We start from the raw sequence: 16,398 nt of genomic DNA, 5'->3' as shown, positions 1-16,398 counted from the left end.
GGCTGTCAGTGCCGCATCGCACACCTGGGCTCTTTTCCAAACTTCTGCCAAAGTACGATGGGCCATATCGTATTGTCGAACAAACTTCGCCAGTGAACTACCTCATTGAGCCTCTTACGCCACCATCAGACTTGCGACGTCGCAACCGCGAGGTTGTACACGTCCAGAGGCTCAAGCAATACCACGGTTCAACGCCACCTGCCCAGGACTAAGTCGCCAGGATGGCTCCTTTTTTCTCCGTGGGGCCATTGTAAAGAAGAGGAAGTACTCCGGCGCAGAGGCAGCAGCATCGAGTGTGCAGCAGCGGCTCGAGCTCGGAAATTGCGGCTGGTGCATCGCCTTCCAAGCCTTCCAAGCATCAACCTTTCTGCTTAATAAATCTCCTTTATAATATATATATAAATATAAATATATATATATATAAATATATATATATATATATATATATATATATATATATATATATATATATATATATATATATATATATATATATATATATATATATATATATATATATATATATATATATATATATATCTTACAAAGATAATTGCTAACATATTGATAGATATTTACAAAGATAATTGCTGACAGAGTAAAGAAAACATTATTATTCAATCAACCAAAGGAACAAGCAGGATTTCGAACAGGCTATTCAACAATCGACCACATTCATACTATCAATCAGGTAATAGAGAAATGCTCAGAATATAGCCAACCACTATACAATGCCTTCATAGATTACGAGAAGGCGTTTTATTCAGTAGAAATATCAGCCGTCATGCAGACACTGCCGAATCACGGCGTCGATGAAGTATATATAAACATCCTGGAAGAAATCTACAGGGGATCAACTGCTACCATAGTGCTTCTTAAAGAAAGCAACAGAATACCAATCAAGAAGGGTGTAAGGCCGGGGGACACAATCTCCCCAATGCTATTTACCGCGTGCTTACAGGAGGTTTTCAGAAGCCTAGAATGGGAACAGTTAGGGATAAGAGTTAATGGACAGTACCTTAGTAACCTGCGCTTCGCCGATGACATTGCATTGCTGAGTAACTCAGGGGACGAATTGCAACTCATGATTACGGAGTTAGTCAAGGAGAGCTGAAAGGTGGGTCTTAAAATGAATCTGCAGAAAACGAAAGTAATATACAACAACCTCGGAAAGGAGCAACGCTTCGAGATAGGTGATAGTGCACTTCAAGTTGTAAAAGACTATGTCTACTTAGGGCAGGTAATAACCTTGGAGCCGAACCGCGAGATTGAAGTAACTAGAAGAATAAGAATGGGGTGGAGCACATTTGGCAAGCACTCTCAAATTATGACAGGTACATTGCCACTAACCCTCAAGAGGAAGGTATATAACAGCTGTATCTTGCCGGTACTTAGCTATGGAACAGAAACCTGGAGACTTACAAAGAGGGTTCAGCTTAAATTGAGGACGATGCAGGCAATGGAAAAAAATGGTAGGTGTAACCTTAAGAGACAAGAAGAGAGCAGACTGGATTAGTGAACAAACGGGGGTTAAGGATATCATAGCTGAAATCAAGAAGAAGTAATGGACATGGGCCGGGCATGTAGCGCGTAGACAGGATACCGCTGGTCGTTAAGGGTAACTAACTGGATTCCCATAGAAGGCAAGCGGGTTAGGGGGAGACAGAAGGTTAGGTGGGCAGATGAGATTAAGAAGCTTGCGGGTATAAATTGGCAGCAGCAAGCACAGGACCGGGTTAACTGGCGGAACATGGGAGAGGCCTTTGTCCTGCAGTGGACGTAGTCAGGCTGATGATGGTGTTGATGATGATATATCTTACGCCATGCTCCTGCCATTGCACCTGCACACACCATGTGTGCACTACGTTCGCTACGCGAAGCTGCGGTGAAAAATGGCGCACGAGATGAATTAAGCTGTTTCCCGCTAATGGCAACCATGTGTAGATTCGAAGCAGTGGGCGCTTGTACGTGACGGCGTTCGCAAAAATGGCGCTCATCGCGGTATCACGCAAAAAGAATCCTGGGGAAGCGTGAAGCACGCAGTGATGTACCGGTGTTTCTTACTCATAAATGCCAATCGCTGCTATATGGCAAGGAGAATCAGAAGAACCTTATTGGATACACAGTCCACTTTTAGTTAAAGCGCACGCTGCAAATTTTTACATTACCACAAAGCACAGGATAAACCTTCTACCGCCACTACAATGGCGCTCAAGATCAAGTGCCCATATACATGGGGTAGCCAGTGAAGGGCTGTGCAGCGCAAGAAAACGTTTGGTTTTTTTTTTTTTTTAATCAAGAAACTTGCTAGCAGACGATGCCTGTGTCGGCGTTGTATAGCAAGCGATGGGGGAGCGCTGGAGAGGAGAGATAGAGGGCGCACATGTGCATAGGGGTGTAAACGCCGTGGGGAGGGATGCCTAGAGAAGAGAGAGAGGAACGAGCACTGGCTATTGAGTGGTGCTTGTGCAACATCTTTTTAGCCTGCAATGACGTTCCAAGGTGAGAGAGGGGGGCGTAAGAAAGAAGGGTGAGGGAGCACGCATGCGCATTGGGCGTGCAATTGTGGAGGGATATATATAGGAGAGAGAGGGGAGAGGAAGCGTTGTCTAGCAGATGCTGCTTGCGTGGGCGTTGCGATGCGAGAGAGGGGTACGAGTAGAAGAAGAGAGAGAGGAGACGGGAATGCTCATTAAGGGTGGTCACGCCACACACCAAATTGTGCTCGACCCTAAGAAGCTTCGCACCAAAAAAAATGAAACAAGCCCATAACTCAAGACCGGTATGTTCCCATGGGCAACTGCCTTGAAGAGCAATCGTAGTGCAGAAAATGCGGAGGAGAATGGCGAGGACGCAGAAAGGTTGTCAGTACGAAGACCAAGTGGCTTTATATGTCATGCTACAGCAAGACGAAGCAAGCACAACTGTGGCTGTTTCCAATTCCTAGACAGCACGTAGACAGTCTACGCAGACTGCTAAGAAGACAGCACCGAGCCCATGCTGTCCGAGAATCGGAAGACTTCTGGACGGCTTTTACGCGGCAATGTGCTGCATCGCGTCGAGAAGAAAAAGCTAAAATAAGCAAACGTAACACTTGTATTTTCTGGCGTATTTCGTGTTTAAATCAAAAAACAAGTGAACGTCACTCACATTGAGCGTCTGGGAAAGCATCTGTTTGTGTGCAGACGACCATTCCCGCGAGATTTGATCTATCTGAGCGATTCGCTGACCCGCCATCTTGTTAAGACAGCGAAGCTGCCTGAATTGTAATTGTCTACGATGTGGTCTTCTCGGATTTGTGTACTTGCCGGCTAAGTGAAAATTGGAGTGGGACTTAAGATGGACGCCGTCCATTTAGTTGTCTATTGAGCCGTCTACGGTGAGTATTGGAACACACCCTGTATGAGCGAACTTGCTCAACTCCGTTATGTAAACTTTTTTCTGGATTGTCTTCAAACAGCGTCTGCTTGCGGACGTGAGCCGGCGAGTATTGCGCACAACATGTCCGTGACTCAACGCGCGCAGCTGCGTAGCTTCTGCCACTGAATGCAACTTGTTACGTCCCTTAGAAGCACGGAAGCTTGGGTGAGTTTGTAAGACATGAAGGAACACATTTCAAGTGGAAAAACGAGGACCGGAGAGAAGAGTAGCGCTCTTCGTGTCGCCTTTTTCCTTGGCTCCTTGTTTCGCGCTCTTCCAATTTGTTGCTTCATGTGTTACGTACCCTCTTTCCCGACATTACGACTCGGTATTGCGGTGCCTGAATGTCCATTTTTATGAAGCAGATTCGAACACTGGCAAGGCTCTGTGGTTCAATACTTGACTGCCATGTAAAGTTTGTGTATTTGTATTCGGCTGAACCTTCCATCGGGAAGCAGTTCAACAGACACATCTATATGGTTTCGTCGTAACCCCAAAATGATACCACATGCACTGATAAAAACTGCACTTCGTAGCAGCTCTGGCATTCCTTTGTGGGGTCATTGAATTTACAGCGGCTTCGATTAGCGCCAGTGTAAGTCAATACCTGCCTCAGCGCTTACCGGTAAGCTGCTGATACAGCCAGTGCTGCTCGTAGTACCCGCGCAGGCTGGAAGCGCACGATGCTGTCGAGCGCCATCTGGGTGACTGGCCTGAGTTTGGAGGGACCATGTGTGGGCCAGCCATTGGGTGCGTAGCCGGCCAATCGAAGCCGCTGCAGGAGCCTGTTAATACTGTTGGTACCCTGCACCAGCATGCTGCGGAGGACAAAAGATCAAGACTGCGCTGCAGCAAAAACCGAATCTGCACTTTTTGTGCCCTACATTTACAAAATGTTGCGCAGTTCGTCTGCCCCCTGGTATGTGCTCTGCAACCACGCCCATACATATTTATCGAGCTATTCAAGTTCGTGCGATCGCCTGGTTTGAGCAGCAAAAGTACACCTACGTGAATTCGGCTTTTACGGGATTCGTTTTAATAACGACGCCAATCCTTATTATGACGGGGATTTTAGAATGTTGTTCCGAATTGGAAAAAAATAACCATATCCTGCCCCTGTTTTAAAAATTGCCCGGTATCTGCGTGTTACACTGCAAATGTCGTCGAAAGACGATAGTCCTGCGTCTGGAGAAAGTGATCAAAATGTTTATTTGATGTTCCGCGCGAGAAAATCAGTGAATGGTATTCTGGAGGCGCTGCGTTAGAGTGCCTCGAGCGTGCAGCGGAGGTAAACGAGCGCATAGAGTCACGTCACACGTGAGACATGAGCACTATCTGGCAGTTATCCTGGAAAACGGAGCGCGTCGCGTGTGCGCCCGTCTCTAGGGTGATAATGTGTAGAACGCAAGAGAACGGGTAGGTGCGACCACCGTTTCGTCTTATCAAAGCGCTGAAAACACCGGCCTTTTCGTACAAGCGTTGCCTGGTCAGCGCACGTGACAAACGCTATGGTCATTAAAATTACCTATGTATGTATTTTCTAGTTAAACATAGACATACATAATATTGACTTGTTGTTATGGTGCCTCAGATATGCGCAATAATTGCCTTTTAATTGACAATCGCAGAAATATGAATGCTGAACCTTCAGCAATATTGGTGGCCGGTGCGGATGGGGTCAGCCGTTTGGAGTATCGTCTGGTTACTTTATTGCTGTTTGGTGTACCGTAAAGAGTGGACAAACAGACAAAGGAACAGACAGACATACCAAAATTTTTGCGACGAAGGTCTCCAAGAAAGACTATCGTCTTAAGAAAAGCTGTGAGACATTCATTGAAAAAGCGCTGCGTCTACTCGTTGTGACCCGCATTCCTCAGCCACGAGCTTCAGAAAATATTTTTAGGCTATTTTTCTCTGTGGGCGTTATAAGTCATCATGAACGCGGTGTAATGCTTCATCGATGCATTTGGAATAGCGCTCACGTCGTTGTTGTGGCATGTTGGCGGAAAGACTCTTTGGGGGTACACTCTGTACTTTTGGATAGTCTCAACACCCTTTGACATTTTGGTGGTGGTGCGGTATAAAGAGCTCGGCAGGGGCAACGCTGCTTTTTTTTATCTGTCTGTCTGTCTGTCTGTCTGTCTGTCTGTCTGTCTGTCTGTCTGTCTGTCTGTCTGTCTGTCTGTCTGTCTGTCTGTCTGTCTGTCTGTCTGTCTGTCTGTCTGTCTGTACGCCCTTAACGATACCTCAAACGGCACCTAACGGGCACTCCCATCCGCAGCGGGCGCCAATATTGCTCGAGATTCAGCGTTCATGCTAATGCGATTGTCAATTAAAAAGCAATTATTGCGCATATCTGAGGCACCATAACAACTCGTAGATGTTGTGTATGTGTGCCTTTATACTAGAGAAGGCATACACAAGTAATTCTAAGGACTGAATCGTTTATCACACTGCGCTGACAGGGCAACGCGATGCTTAAAAAGGTAAGGCTTCCAACGCTTTGCTTAGACGACAGAGGGGGTGGCGCCTGCCCGTCGCTTGGCGTTCTACACCTTATCACCTCCGAGACAAGCGCGCGTCTTCCTACGCGGGTGCGCACGCCTTCCTTCGTTTACGAACTGCCAGATGGCGCTTGCGTCTAACGTGCTTTGATGCGCTTGTTCGCCTCTGCTACACGCTCGAGGCACTATAGCACAGCGCCTCCGAAATGCCATTTACCAGTTTTCTTGCACAGAACATCAAATAAACGTTTTGTTCACTCTCTCCAGGCGCAAGACTACCGTCTTTCGACGACATTTGCGGTTTAAGATTTACATTCAGGGCCAATTTTTTTTAGGATGGCAGATGAAAATACTGCGCTTGAGCTGGACACTGCAATGACAGCAATTGTTTTTCTGTTGCAGAAAGAACGGGACATGTTCTGCGGGACTGACGTGTGGACATTTAGGACTGGTTACCGACGTATATATTCCGTACATTTATAAATCGCCGGTGCGCAAGTTTATCTTGATGAACAGTCTAATCTATTTGAAAGGAACAGCAAACCTGTTCTTCGAGAAACATGAAGCACGAATTAGAAGCTGCAACGCTGCAAAGAATATATGTGTATATGTGTGTCCTACACAGCAAATTGATCGGCAGCAAGACAGCGGACAAGAAAAATCCGGTATCTCGTTCTCTGGCGTCGAAGGAATTGTATGTTTTATATACAAGACCTTTTATGTGCGTCATTCCGTATCAAGTGGACCCGGTCAGTTTTCTCCCATCTCCGATCATGTCAAAGAACACACACTGTTATAGCTTTCAGCAAAAATAGAAGAATAATACTAAATTCGCGTGATAGATTACGACCACAAAACATCATAAAGTACTTCTACACAATAAAAGAGTATTACTCTTCGTATGCTGTAGAGTAAAGCGCTAAATCAGTATTTTTATTCGGTTTGCGGATATGTAACTTTCTTTGGAGGCGTGGATATGTGGCTCCAAGCTTTTTTTTTTTTACCTGGAGAAAACCACGACGCATGCCATTAAAAAGTGGGCTTTTCTCGGTTTAAGAAATAAGCCAAGGAAAGCAGCACAGCGTTTGTGTCGACTTCTCACGCGGTGTCTCGTAGTGTCGACAACGTGGGGTCGACATCTGACGAGTGTTTATGACACAGGCATGAAATGGCAACGGGAGTTACAATGAAGATTTCTTGCAGTTCAAGCTTACTTTTGAAGTTTTCTTGTCGCATCTCTGCACACTGCAATTAACTTTTTCCTTGAACTCAGTAAGAGAGTACACGCCACTCCACCACAGCAGCTCGGCTTTGCAAAGTAGTGCGCATCTAGCAGCAGCTGTCTGGATGAGTTTTCATACTTCGATATTGCGTTTTTGTCAATTTTTGGTACCACCTCCAGTTCAGCAAACCATTTGGTGCTGGATGAAGAAAGAATGGTCAGTAATTTTTCGGTCCGAGAGCTACGCCAGTAACTGCGACGAAGCGCCTCCAATGTCTCTACTTAAAGGGGCCCTGAAACACTTTTTGAAAAAACATGGAATTAAATCCCTCGAAGAGCCTGTTGCCTCACAAGTTCAACACCGCAAAAAATTTAAGAAACCGTTGAGTATTAGTGGAGTTACAAAGATTTGTCATACGCTGCAATCGCATTCCCTCTTCTCTAGTCACGACGAAACAGCTGGAAGCTAAGCAGGGAGGAATGGGAGGGACAAACAAAAAATTCTCCCGCGCGCTTCCTGACCTTGAGCAATTTTTAATTTTTTTCTTCGAAAACGTGGCTTTCTCAGTGTGATCGCGCGCGCACGCGTGAACAAGTGACGGCCTTTCACGGCGAGCTCTGCAAGGACCGAGCGCTCCCTTATTCAAATCAGCCAATGGCTGATAGATGGGCTTATTCTGGGATTTGTCGAGAAAAAAGAAAGCAATTTTTAGCTGACTTTGGTAACTTATCTTGAATTCCAGGCCGTGTGCTGCGCTATAACGTTTAGCTCGCTTGTTGTTGACAGCCTCTACTACCGATCGGCAGTGCTTTCTGACCATGCTCAAAAAGCGTTGCAGGGCCCCTTTAACGGAAACGGGATCAGACGATACCGTACCGGGGCCCAACAAAAATGGCAGACGTGCCCAGTGTTGCTGGAGCTTTAGCATCATCAATGTCTCCTAAATTCTTAAAAAATCGATGTCCTCACAGCAATGTTTTTGGCAATCTGGTTTAGTGACGCAAAATCATGATACGAGGAATGATGAATGAAATTCTAGCGGTAGTAGTTGGAGCATAGGCCAATATAAAGTCACTTCCACCTATGAGCGTTGCGCGCAAAGAAGCGGACCTTTTCTCCGGCAAGACACCTTGCAGCGGTTGAGGGCTTTCAAGTGATGAACGCAGCCCAATATTTCTACACGAATGACAGTGTTGGAGGTGCGCTTGTTTCACCAAATAAGCACGCTCTCTCAGGGCGCTTTAGAAATCTTGGGTCCAAAAGATGATGCGTTTCGATTGATAACCTTGCAGAAAAGAATTACTTCTTTCGTGCTCATAACACGTGCTTAGGCACGTGTTATCAGTAGAGGTAATAATAATCGACTGATACCACGCACCAAGTGAGACAACATGATAACGCCGAGTAATAACACGCAATTTTTCTGATATTATTATTACATCGATTGATAACTGTTGCCTGGCACACGTTTTCAGATGAAACACGTTGTGTTTTGTAATTGAGATATCGAAGGCGGCCAGAGAAGCGTGTTTCTTTTGTTAAAGAAGCGCACCTCACAAAGTTGCCACTTGTGCAAATATATTAGGCCACGAATGCCCCTGGGCTCATCACGTCAGAGCCCAGGATTGACGCAAAGTGTCGCGCCACACAACAAGGCCATTTTTTAGCGCGCTACGCACAAATGCGGACGTGGCTCTATGCCTCTCGCTGACAAATGGGCTATTCCACTCACTTTCCGATTGGCGTGGTGGGTTTCTGTTGAGAAAAAACAGACGTTGCAGCTCGTCGGCTCCGCACGTGATGCACGGTCACTGTATGTACGGGTCTGGGATGCTGCAAAAAATTGAAGAATTCACTGTGGTCATTGGAATGCATTAGTGAGACGTCTATGACATGCGCATAATAAACTGAACCACAAACACCCAACGCAATCCCGTTGGCACAGTTGTGCGTGATGGTTGTCTGAGAAGTTTGGTGGCTTCGCCACGGTGGTCTAGGGACTAAGGTTCTCGGCTGCTTACCCACAGGTCGTAGCATCAAATCTCAGCTGTGGTAGCTGAATTTTTGACCGAGTTGTAATTGCTGTACGTCCGTGTGCTCAGATTTCGGCGCACGTGAAAGAACCCCAGTTGGTACGAATTTCCGGACTTCTTCACTACGGCGGCTCTCATAACCCTATGGTAGTTTCGGGGCGTTAAACCCCACATGTTAATCAATCATGAGTAGTGCGGTGAATGCAATGTTGTTTACTTCTGCAACACGGCTCGCACAAGTTGACGTTGTTACGGCTATTTCTGTTATGGAATGTGGAATATACTGCTTGCAGAACTAGAATGACAGAAAAGAGCTGAGAAGAGCGCGCTGGACACGCCTAAAGCTGTGAGAATTGCGCACGCAAGGCCACTTCAGCACGGCTTGTGTAATGCAGCATTATTTGAAAGATAAGTGTCACACGACACCCCACCAAGAATTTCTATGTCACCGAGAGACCCTACTTTTATGATTATTCAAGCGTGATTTCATTTGTGAGACCAATTTCTGGACGCCCTTCCCCTAAGAGCGTAGCAACGCGATTCCACCGCACCATCGTCGTCAAACAAAATGGGATGAGTGCTAAGCATTAGCAAGGATATAGTTCGCACCGTCAAGTCATCACTATAGTTACCGGTTTATAAGCAAATGCCCAGTTTGTTTCATTGCCATCCTATTGTACAACTTTATTATATGAGCATGAATGATAGGTTAGAGGTACCTAATACTGCCCAAAACATAAAATGAGACGACTGCATGGAAGGAGAGATCGTTTCTTATAGTGACTTAAACCAACGATATTTTTCTCACGTGAAGATATACCTTTATTTCTTCAACGAAGGTCGAGAAAGTAGCCTGTGGTGCCACCTGTGGCAGAAACTTCAGTTATCCGTGCTACCCTGTCATGTGATCGCAAACTAGTGCCCGCCGTCAACAATGTTCCTGCTAGTGTTGAAATATTGTTCGATTCTTTATAGTAAAAAAATATTACTCAATCAAACAGTGCATATAAACCTGCGTTAGTATACGCTAAAAAGTGGCGCTGCTTTCGCATGAGGTAATATTCCCATGCTCGTGAACGTGTCTTGATCAACTTTCCTGGGTGCTTATGAAACCATGCATGCAGATTTCGGGTCGTTATGATACAGGAGCGACGTATAGTTTTTCTATTTACAATTTGTCTGAGAAGTTACGTGTACTCCTAGTCGGCAAGGCTGTGCATGTGCACAGTGACACTTTTGGTGACTTGGCTTGGTTTGCGTGTCGAGACAGCAACGGCTATCAGACAAGCCGTCCATCCAAGCCTTGAGCGCAGGTGCATGATACATGGTAAAAATACAGAGAAGCTTTATAAAGTCACATCGTCTTAATTTATACTCGGCTGCTGACCCGCAGGGCGCGGGTTCGAATCCCGGCTGCGGCGGCTGCATTTCCGATGGAGGAGGAAATGTTGTAGGCCCGTGTACTCAGATTTGGGTGCACGTTAAAGAACCCCAGGTGGTCTAAATTTCCGGAGCCCTCCACTACGGCGTCTCTCATAATCATATAGTGGTTTTGGAACGTTAAACCCCACATATCAATCAATCAATCAATCATCGTCTTAATTCAACGGCTTCTTATTAAATGTGAAGCATTTCTTAGCAAACTTCGTCGACTTTCAGCACATCTATCTATCTATCTATCTATCTATCTATCTATCTATCTATCTATCTATCTATCTAGCCGCTTACGTTTGGGTGCTCTCGTGGTCACCCCTAAACTTGGCGTGAACCAAAGTTAGCATGGGAGGATAAGATCATTTGACAAATATGACGCGCTGATCAAGACATGAATAATGTCACATTCCCGTCGCGTACATCGTCAAACACTTCCCATCAGACAGTGGCACATACTCACGGATGGGTATGTGCCTCGGGTATGTGCCACAGGTGATTGACACTTAGTATCTACCCAGGAACGACGAGAACACACAAAGAAAATTTTAACGCATGAGCAATGCCCGACATCGGTAGCGTCGACCCAACAAACGCATAGAATAAATGTCAGTGTTAAAAACCTGACATATAGGCAGCGTTGGCCACTCAACGAATTCAAATAATACATTTCAGAGTCCCAGCAGGAATCAAATCCAGGTAATTTGCGTGGCAGTCAAGCATTCTACCACAGAGCTACGTGAAGTCTCGGAACTACTTTTCAAATAGACGCTAATCTTCACGAAACATGAATAGTGGTTGCAGTGCTGGCTACCCAATTTTATAAACGTTACATGTGTACTCATTTCATACAGCCGTCAAGTCGGGTTAACGTAAATTGTGGTGAGGGGCCAAGTGCTGATATTGATTTAAGTAGCAGTGGCAAGGGCCAGCATAATCGCGAGCATCAGCGCTTTATATCGGCTTCTGGTGTTGCTAAAACACATTTCCAGTGGACCTTGTGTCCAAGTGGAAAACTGGTTATATAAACATCGGCAACTCTTCAACATATGTCTCGGCATGCAACATTTGTACATATATTTAGCGCCGTTTAATGAGGTGTCGCTCAAAAAAAAATGCAACACGGTCACCTTCCGCATGCTTCGCATAAAGTCGATTCGCAAGTGCCTGGTATCTGCTAAATTTTTTCCTAAAATAGCTGTAAAGCTCAGAATAAACGTGATTAAGCATAGATACAGAAACTACTGCTAAATCAGAACAACCACAGCGTGCACAAGTTGCTAGAGGGGCTACCGGCATCGCTACCAATTATCAGTGTTGCTGGAGAAAGGGCACGTGCGTGTTCAGAGGCATCCAGATTTAAAAATGCTGCTTATATATAACTACATGCTTTTTGGATTAACTTCTGCAGCTACGAACACTACGAGGGATCGGATTTCATTCGCGCCGAAAAAAACTGGGTGAAAAAAAATCGCTAGTAGGTCCTTTTAAGGAGGGCTTTCATAGTGTTTGTATAGCGCCATCCAAGGCCTATTTTCACGTTTGTGCCTCAATTCCTATACGTGCCCATAAATAGCTATTTTGAAAGCCGGTGCCTATACAAGCACTATTTAACATCAAACTTTGCTTTCAGTTACAGCTTGAGACTGGTATTTATAATACCTGCCAAAACTGAGCTTTCGAAACTCTACGAGGTGCCAGCTATACTTGATATCAGGAGATCTTTTCAGCCCTGTCAAGGCTGCAAGGCCCCTTAGCCAATAGGAATGCTAATTCGCCTCTACATATGTATTCATCCGCCTTGCGTCACCTCCTCGCCATCTCCCCGGCGTCTGCTTGCACGAGTTGGGAACTGGAGGTGCTTATGTGCAGCCACAGATTGACGAATAATGAATGCGTAACCATGGAGTAATTGAATTTATTTTACTGAATATTTAGTTCAGGCATGTATAAAAAAACATAGCAGCAGAGAAGAGAAAAAAGCCACTCAGTTGCGGCTTGACGAAAGCCTCTTCCCCCTCACACGTAGGTAGAGCGGTATCACACGGTGCAGAAATAGAGTTATCACAAAAAAATCACGAAGTAGAGAAAACAAACAATCAAAACACGGTGCACAATAAATTGAACACTATTACAAGTAAATTTCCTTTCTGGATACAGTTAAAGGAAGTTGTGATCACAAAAAGGATTTGAAATGACGGGCAATGCGAACAATAATTAAAGAGGTTTTGAAGAAAATAAAAAATAGCATATCTAGGTGTGATGAAAACCGAACTTGGTAAACAAAGAAGGCAATGTATGTCTTACGGTTTAAAAGCTGTAATTAGTTCGTGGAGGAGGTTCCTTGCAATATTCGAGGTGCCTTGTAGGGTAATAAAGGAAATAGTGGGGGGTTAGTGACTTCACATGAAGACAAAATGCCATGTACGATCTGTGATTTGTAGAGCTGTGAAAAGAGACGCTCGCATATGTTAGCTAAGTACATGATACAATGTGCTGCAAGTGCATGATACAATGTTCAGAGTGTGTTCTGTAAGGAACATCGGTAATTGCTTTGAGTGTATTTTTATGTATTATGATCAGCTTTACTATCTTGCTCTTAGCTGAAAGTAGACTTTAGGTAAAAAAAATGGCAGTATATCCACGGTGTGAATGATGAAGAATGGGGCGAAGCATCCGTCCATCTATTCGTTCTTGCTTCCGTTCGTCCATGCGTCATTTTGTGTGACCATCTGTGCGTCCATCTGCCCGTCCATGCGTCCATTCCTGCGTTCGTCCATGCATTCACCCATGCGTCCGTCCACGCGTCCATTCATCCGTGCAGCCATCCGTCTGTCCGTCCATGCATCTGTCTGTGTGTCGGTTCGTCCATCTAGTCAACACTCCAAGTACCAGCATCTCGTATCTTTTCATCATATATTCCGCATATAGAAGCACCGCCATCCAGCGGACATTCCAAGGAAAAAATGAGAGGTGGCACACGCCCACTTATGGCTTGCGCTTCGTGTCTATTTCCCACCTTTAGCCGCCTCGAGTTCACGGTATATACTAGTTCACTGTAATCATCCATACGTCTATTCGTTCTTGCTTCCGTATGTCCATGCGTCCGTCTTTGTGACCGTCCGTGCCTCCATTCACCCGTCCGTGCGTGCGTCTGTTCGTGCATTCGCATGCCCAGTCGTGCGTACATCCCTGCGTTTGTCCATGCGTCCACCCCTGCGTCCATTCATGTGTCCATCCGTCCGTGCAGCCATCCGTGCGTCCGTTCATGCGTCTGTCTGTGTATCCGTTCGTCTTTCTAGCCAACACTCCAAGTACCACCATATCGCATCTTTGCATCTTTTCATCATATATTCCGCATATAGAAGCATCGCCATTCAGCGGACATTCCAAGGACTGAACGAGAAATGGCACATGCACACTTTCTTACGGCTTGCGCATCGTGTCTACTTCCCACCTTTAACCACCTCGAGATCATGGTATATTGCCACGTTCCATTTCTCAAGTTTTGTTATCACCCCAATACACTACACAATTCTCAGGGCAACCCGCGCCTGCAGCTTTTGAGAAACTTCAGAACTGTAGTAGATCATTACAATAAGATCACAGCCACTCTGCAAACTGTACAGATTATTCCGGAACCTACGTCACTGCCAACGATAACGCTAGAACATTCGATGGCAAGAGTATAAATGCCGACGTGCTTCGCCGCTTGTCAGTAGTTGATCGACGGCCGACGCTCCGTTCGCCGCTTACCTGGCGCCGGGATTCCCGCGACCAGCACGCTGCCAGTCGTCGACCCCATCTTATCGAGCATCAAGCGAACCCCTGGACAACCCCCCGGCTCTGTCTAGGCTTTCACCGTCAGCCAACGCCCGGGCACCACAGCGCAAGCCGTGGGAGCCAGGGCCAGGACGAAAGTGTGATGGCTTTCGCAGCGCCACCGCCGGAAGCTCATTGCTTTAACTTCAGCGCTCCAGAGGGGAGCACCGTCGACGACATCATAGATGCCCTCGAAGCAGTAACCGGCCCAGCCGGTATAAAGTCCCTCCAGTACATGGGAGGTGCAAAGTTCGGCACCGCAGCCGCAAACGTCCATGCAGCCACCAAGCTGAAGAACCGGGGCGCCATTCTCTTGAACGGCGAATCAGTTCCACTACTCAGCGTAGGTTCTGAAATAGTCCACGTCACAGTCTTTCGGGTACCGCTGTGGGTAAGCGACGCAGCCCTAGCGACTGCTCTCTCCGCCTACGGCAACGTGCCACATATCCACGAGCCAGTGTTCAAGGGCCGCCTTGGGGTAGGCACCGGTGTCCATGTGGCGCGAGTGGAAATAAAAAGCCAAATACCGAACTTTCTGACAGTCCAAGACTACAATGCTATGTGTGACTACCCGGGTGTCCAGAAAGTGTGCTCTAAGTGCAGGAATGCTGGCCATATTGCCAAAGATTGTGCCACGCCCCGTTGCGCGCGCTGCAACGTGTTTGGACATGCCACAGAGGGATGCGCAGAACCGTGCCGCAAGTGCTCGGGCAGCCATGCAACAGCTGACTGCGTACGTCCGAAGTCCTTCGCAGCGGCTGCAGCAGCGGCAACCGAAGAACAAGCTTGCACCGACCTCACGCCCGCATTGCAAGATGATTATCCGTCGCTCGAGCCGGCGAGCAACACTGACACAAGCGACACTGGCGCCCATGCTGAACCACAAGACGCAGGAGACCTGCCTTCCCTGTCTGAGAAAGCTTCGTCAACCCTTCACACCCCGTCTGAGACCAGCGACTTCTCGCCGGACGCCTATGAAGAACACAGCTCATCCAAAGCCGAAGCCCGAGTGCCCGTACTTAGCAGAGACCACGAGAGCTACAGCTCTGACACAGTTGGCACCACCAGTAGCTCCGAGGTGCCGAGAGCTTCGATGGGACGCGGCACCCGAACGACGGGACGTGCAGACGCTCCGATCATCAGCCCAGACAAGACCACAACAGTGATTATGCCACCGACAACGACGAGCGCCCGCACCAGCAAATACTTGGCTCAGAACCGCAAACTGAGCCTGTCAAACCCCATTTACCAGACTACAGGTGCGGCCGCTGGTGCGAGTGTCAGTGCCAGCGCCATGGAAATAGACCGTTCAGCCAGCAAACGAGCCCACCCACCGACCACGGACTCTGAGAGCTCTACGGACAGTAGTAAGCCCCAAAAACTCGCTAATGCTCTGACGATGTCAGAGCATTTCTCTCTCTAGTTTTGTTCACTCATTGAGTGCTCGCCCCACTCCCTGCAAGGGATTTCTCTGAAGTTTGCGCGCACTCCCTCTATTTTCAAAATGGCTACGGTGCATTTTCTCTCCTTAAACGTCAGGGATTTCAGACGCCGAGATAAGCAGAGAGAAGTCATGCACTTCGCAAGGTTACGTCATGTTGATATCCTTTTCTTACAGGAGAGTAATTTTAGAACCCCTTTTGATGTGCAATCTTTTTGTTCACATTTTGCAGTCGAGGCCTTTTTTTCGCTGACTGATTCAAAGATGTGGGGAGTCGGAGTTGTTTTTTTGACACCAGCATTACGTCGAAGAGCACACTGTGTTTATGGTTTTGACGGCCGCACACTAGCAGTTGACTTTGACCTTCACGGCAGACGAGTAAGGGCGCTCGTAATATATGCCCCAGCTCAATGTGGGGGCACGGCCGACTTTTTCAATTCACTCGACTCATTTATGTTTGACAGTTACCCCACTTTCTTAGTTGGAGACTTCAGCTGTGTTGAGGACACCGACAGAGATGCGCG

General features: G+C 46.7%; 1 protein-coding gene across 5 annotated transcripts in view; it reads right to left on the bottom strand.

The window, feature by feature from the left end:
- The window catches only part of LOC119178081 (uncharacterized), a 349,233-nt gene that overhangs the window by 201,307 nt on the left and 131,528 nt on the right, over nt 1-16,398 (bottom strand). For all 5 annotated transcript variants that reach the window (XM_075869954.1, XM_075869962.1, XM_075869968.1 and 2 more), the window contains exons 3-4: nt 8,880-8,980; nt 4,044-4,238 (exon numbers count right to left, since the gene is read on the bottom strand). In XM_075869954.1, coding sequence (XP_075726069.1) covers nt 4,044-4,238; nt 8,880-8,980 — 296 coding nt within the window. The remainder of the gene's footprint in view (nt 1-4,043; nt 4,239-8,879; nt 8,981-16,398) is intronic.

This window comes from Rhipicephalus microplus, chromosome 1 (genome assembly GCF_043290135.1).
Source record: "Rhipicephalus microplus isolate Deutch F79 chromosome 1, USDA_Rmic, whole genome shotgun sequence".
Classification (NCBI taxonomy): domain Eukaryota; kingdom Metazoa; phylum Arthropoda; class Arachnida; order Ixodida; family Ixodidae; genus Rhipicephalus; species Rhipicephalus microplus.
The sequence above is the reverse complement of the archived record's forward strand: the minus strand, read 5'-3'. Positions and strand labels throughout refer to the sequence as shown.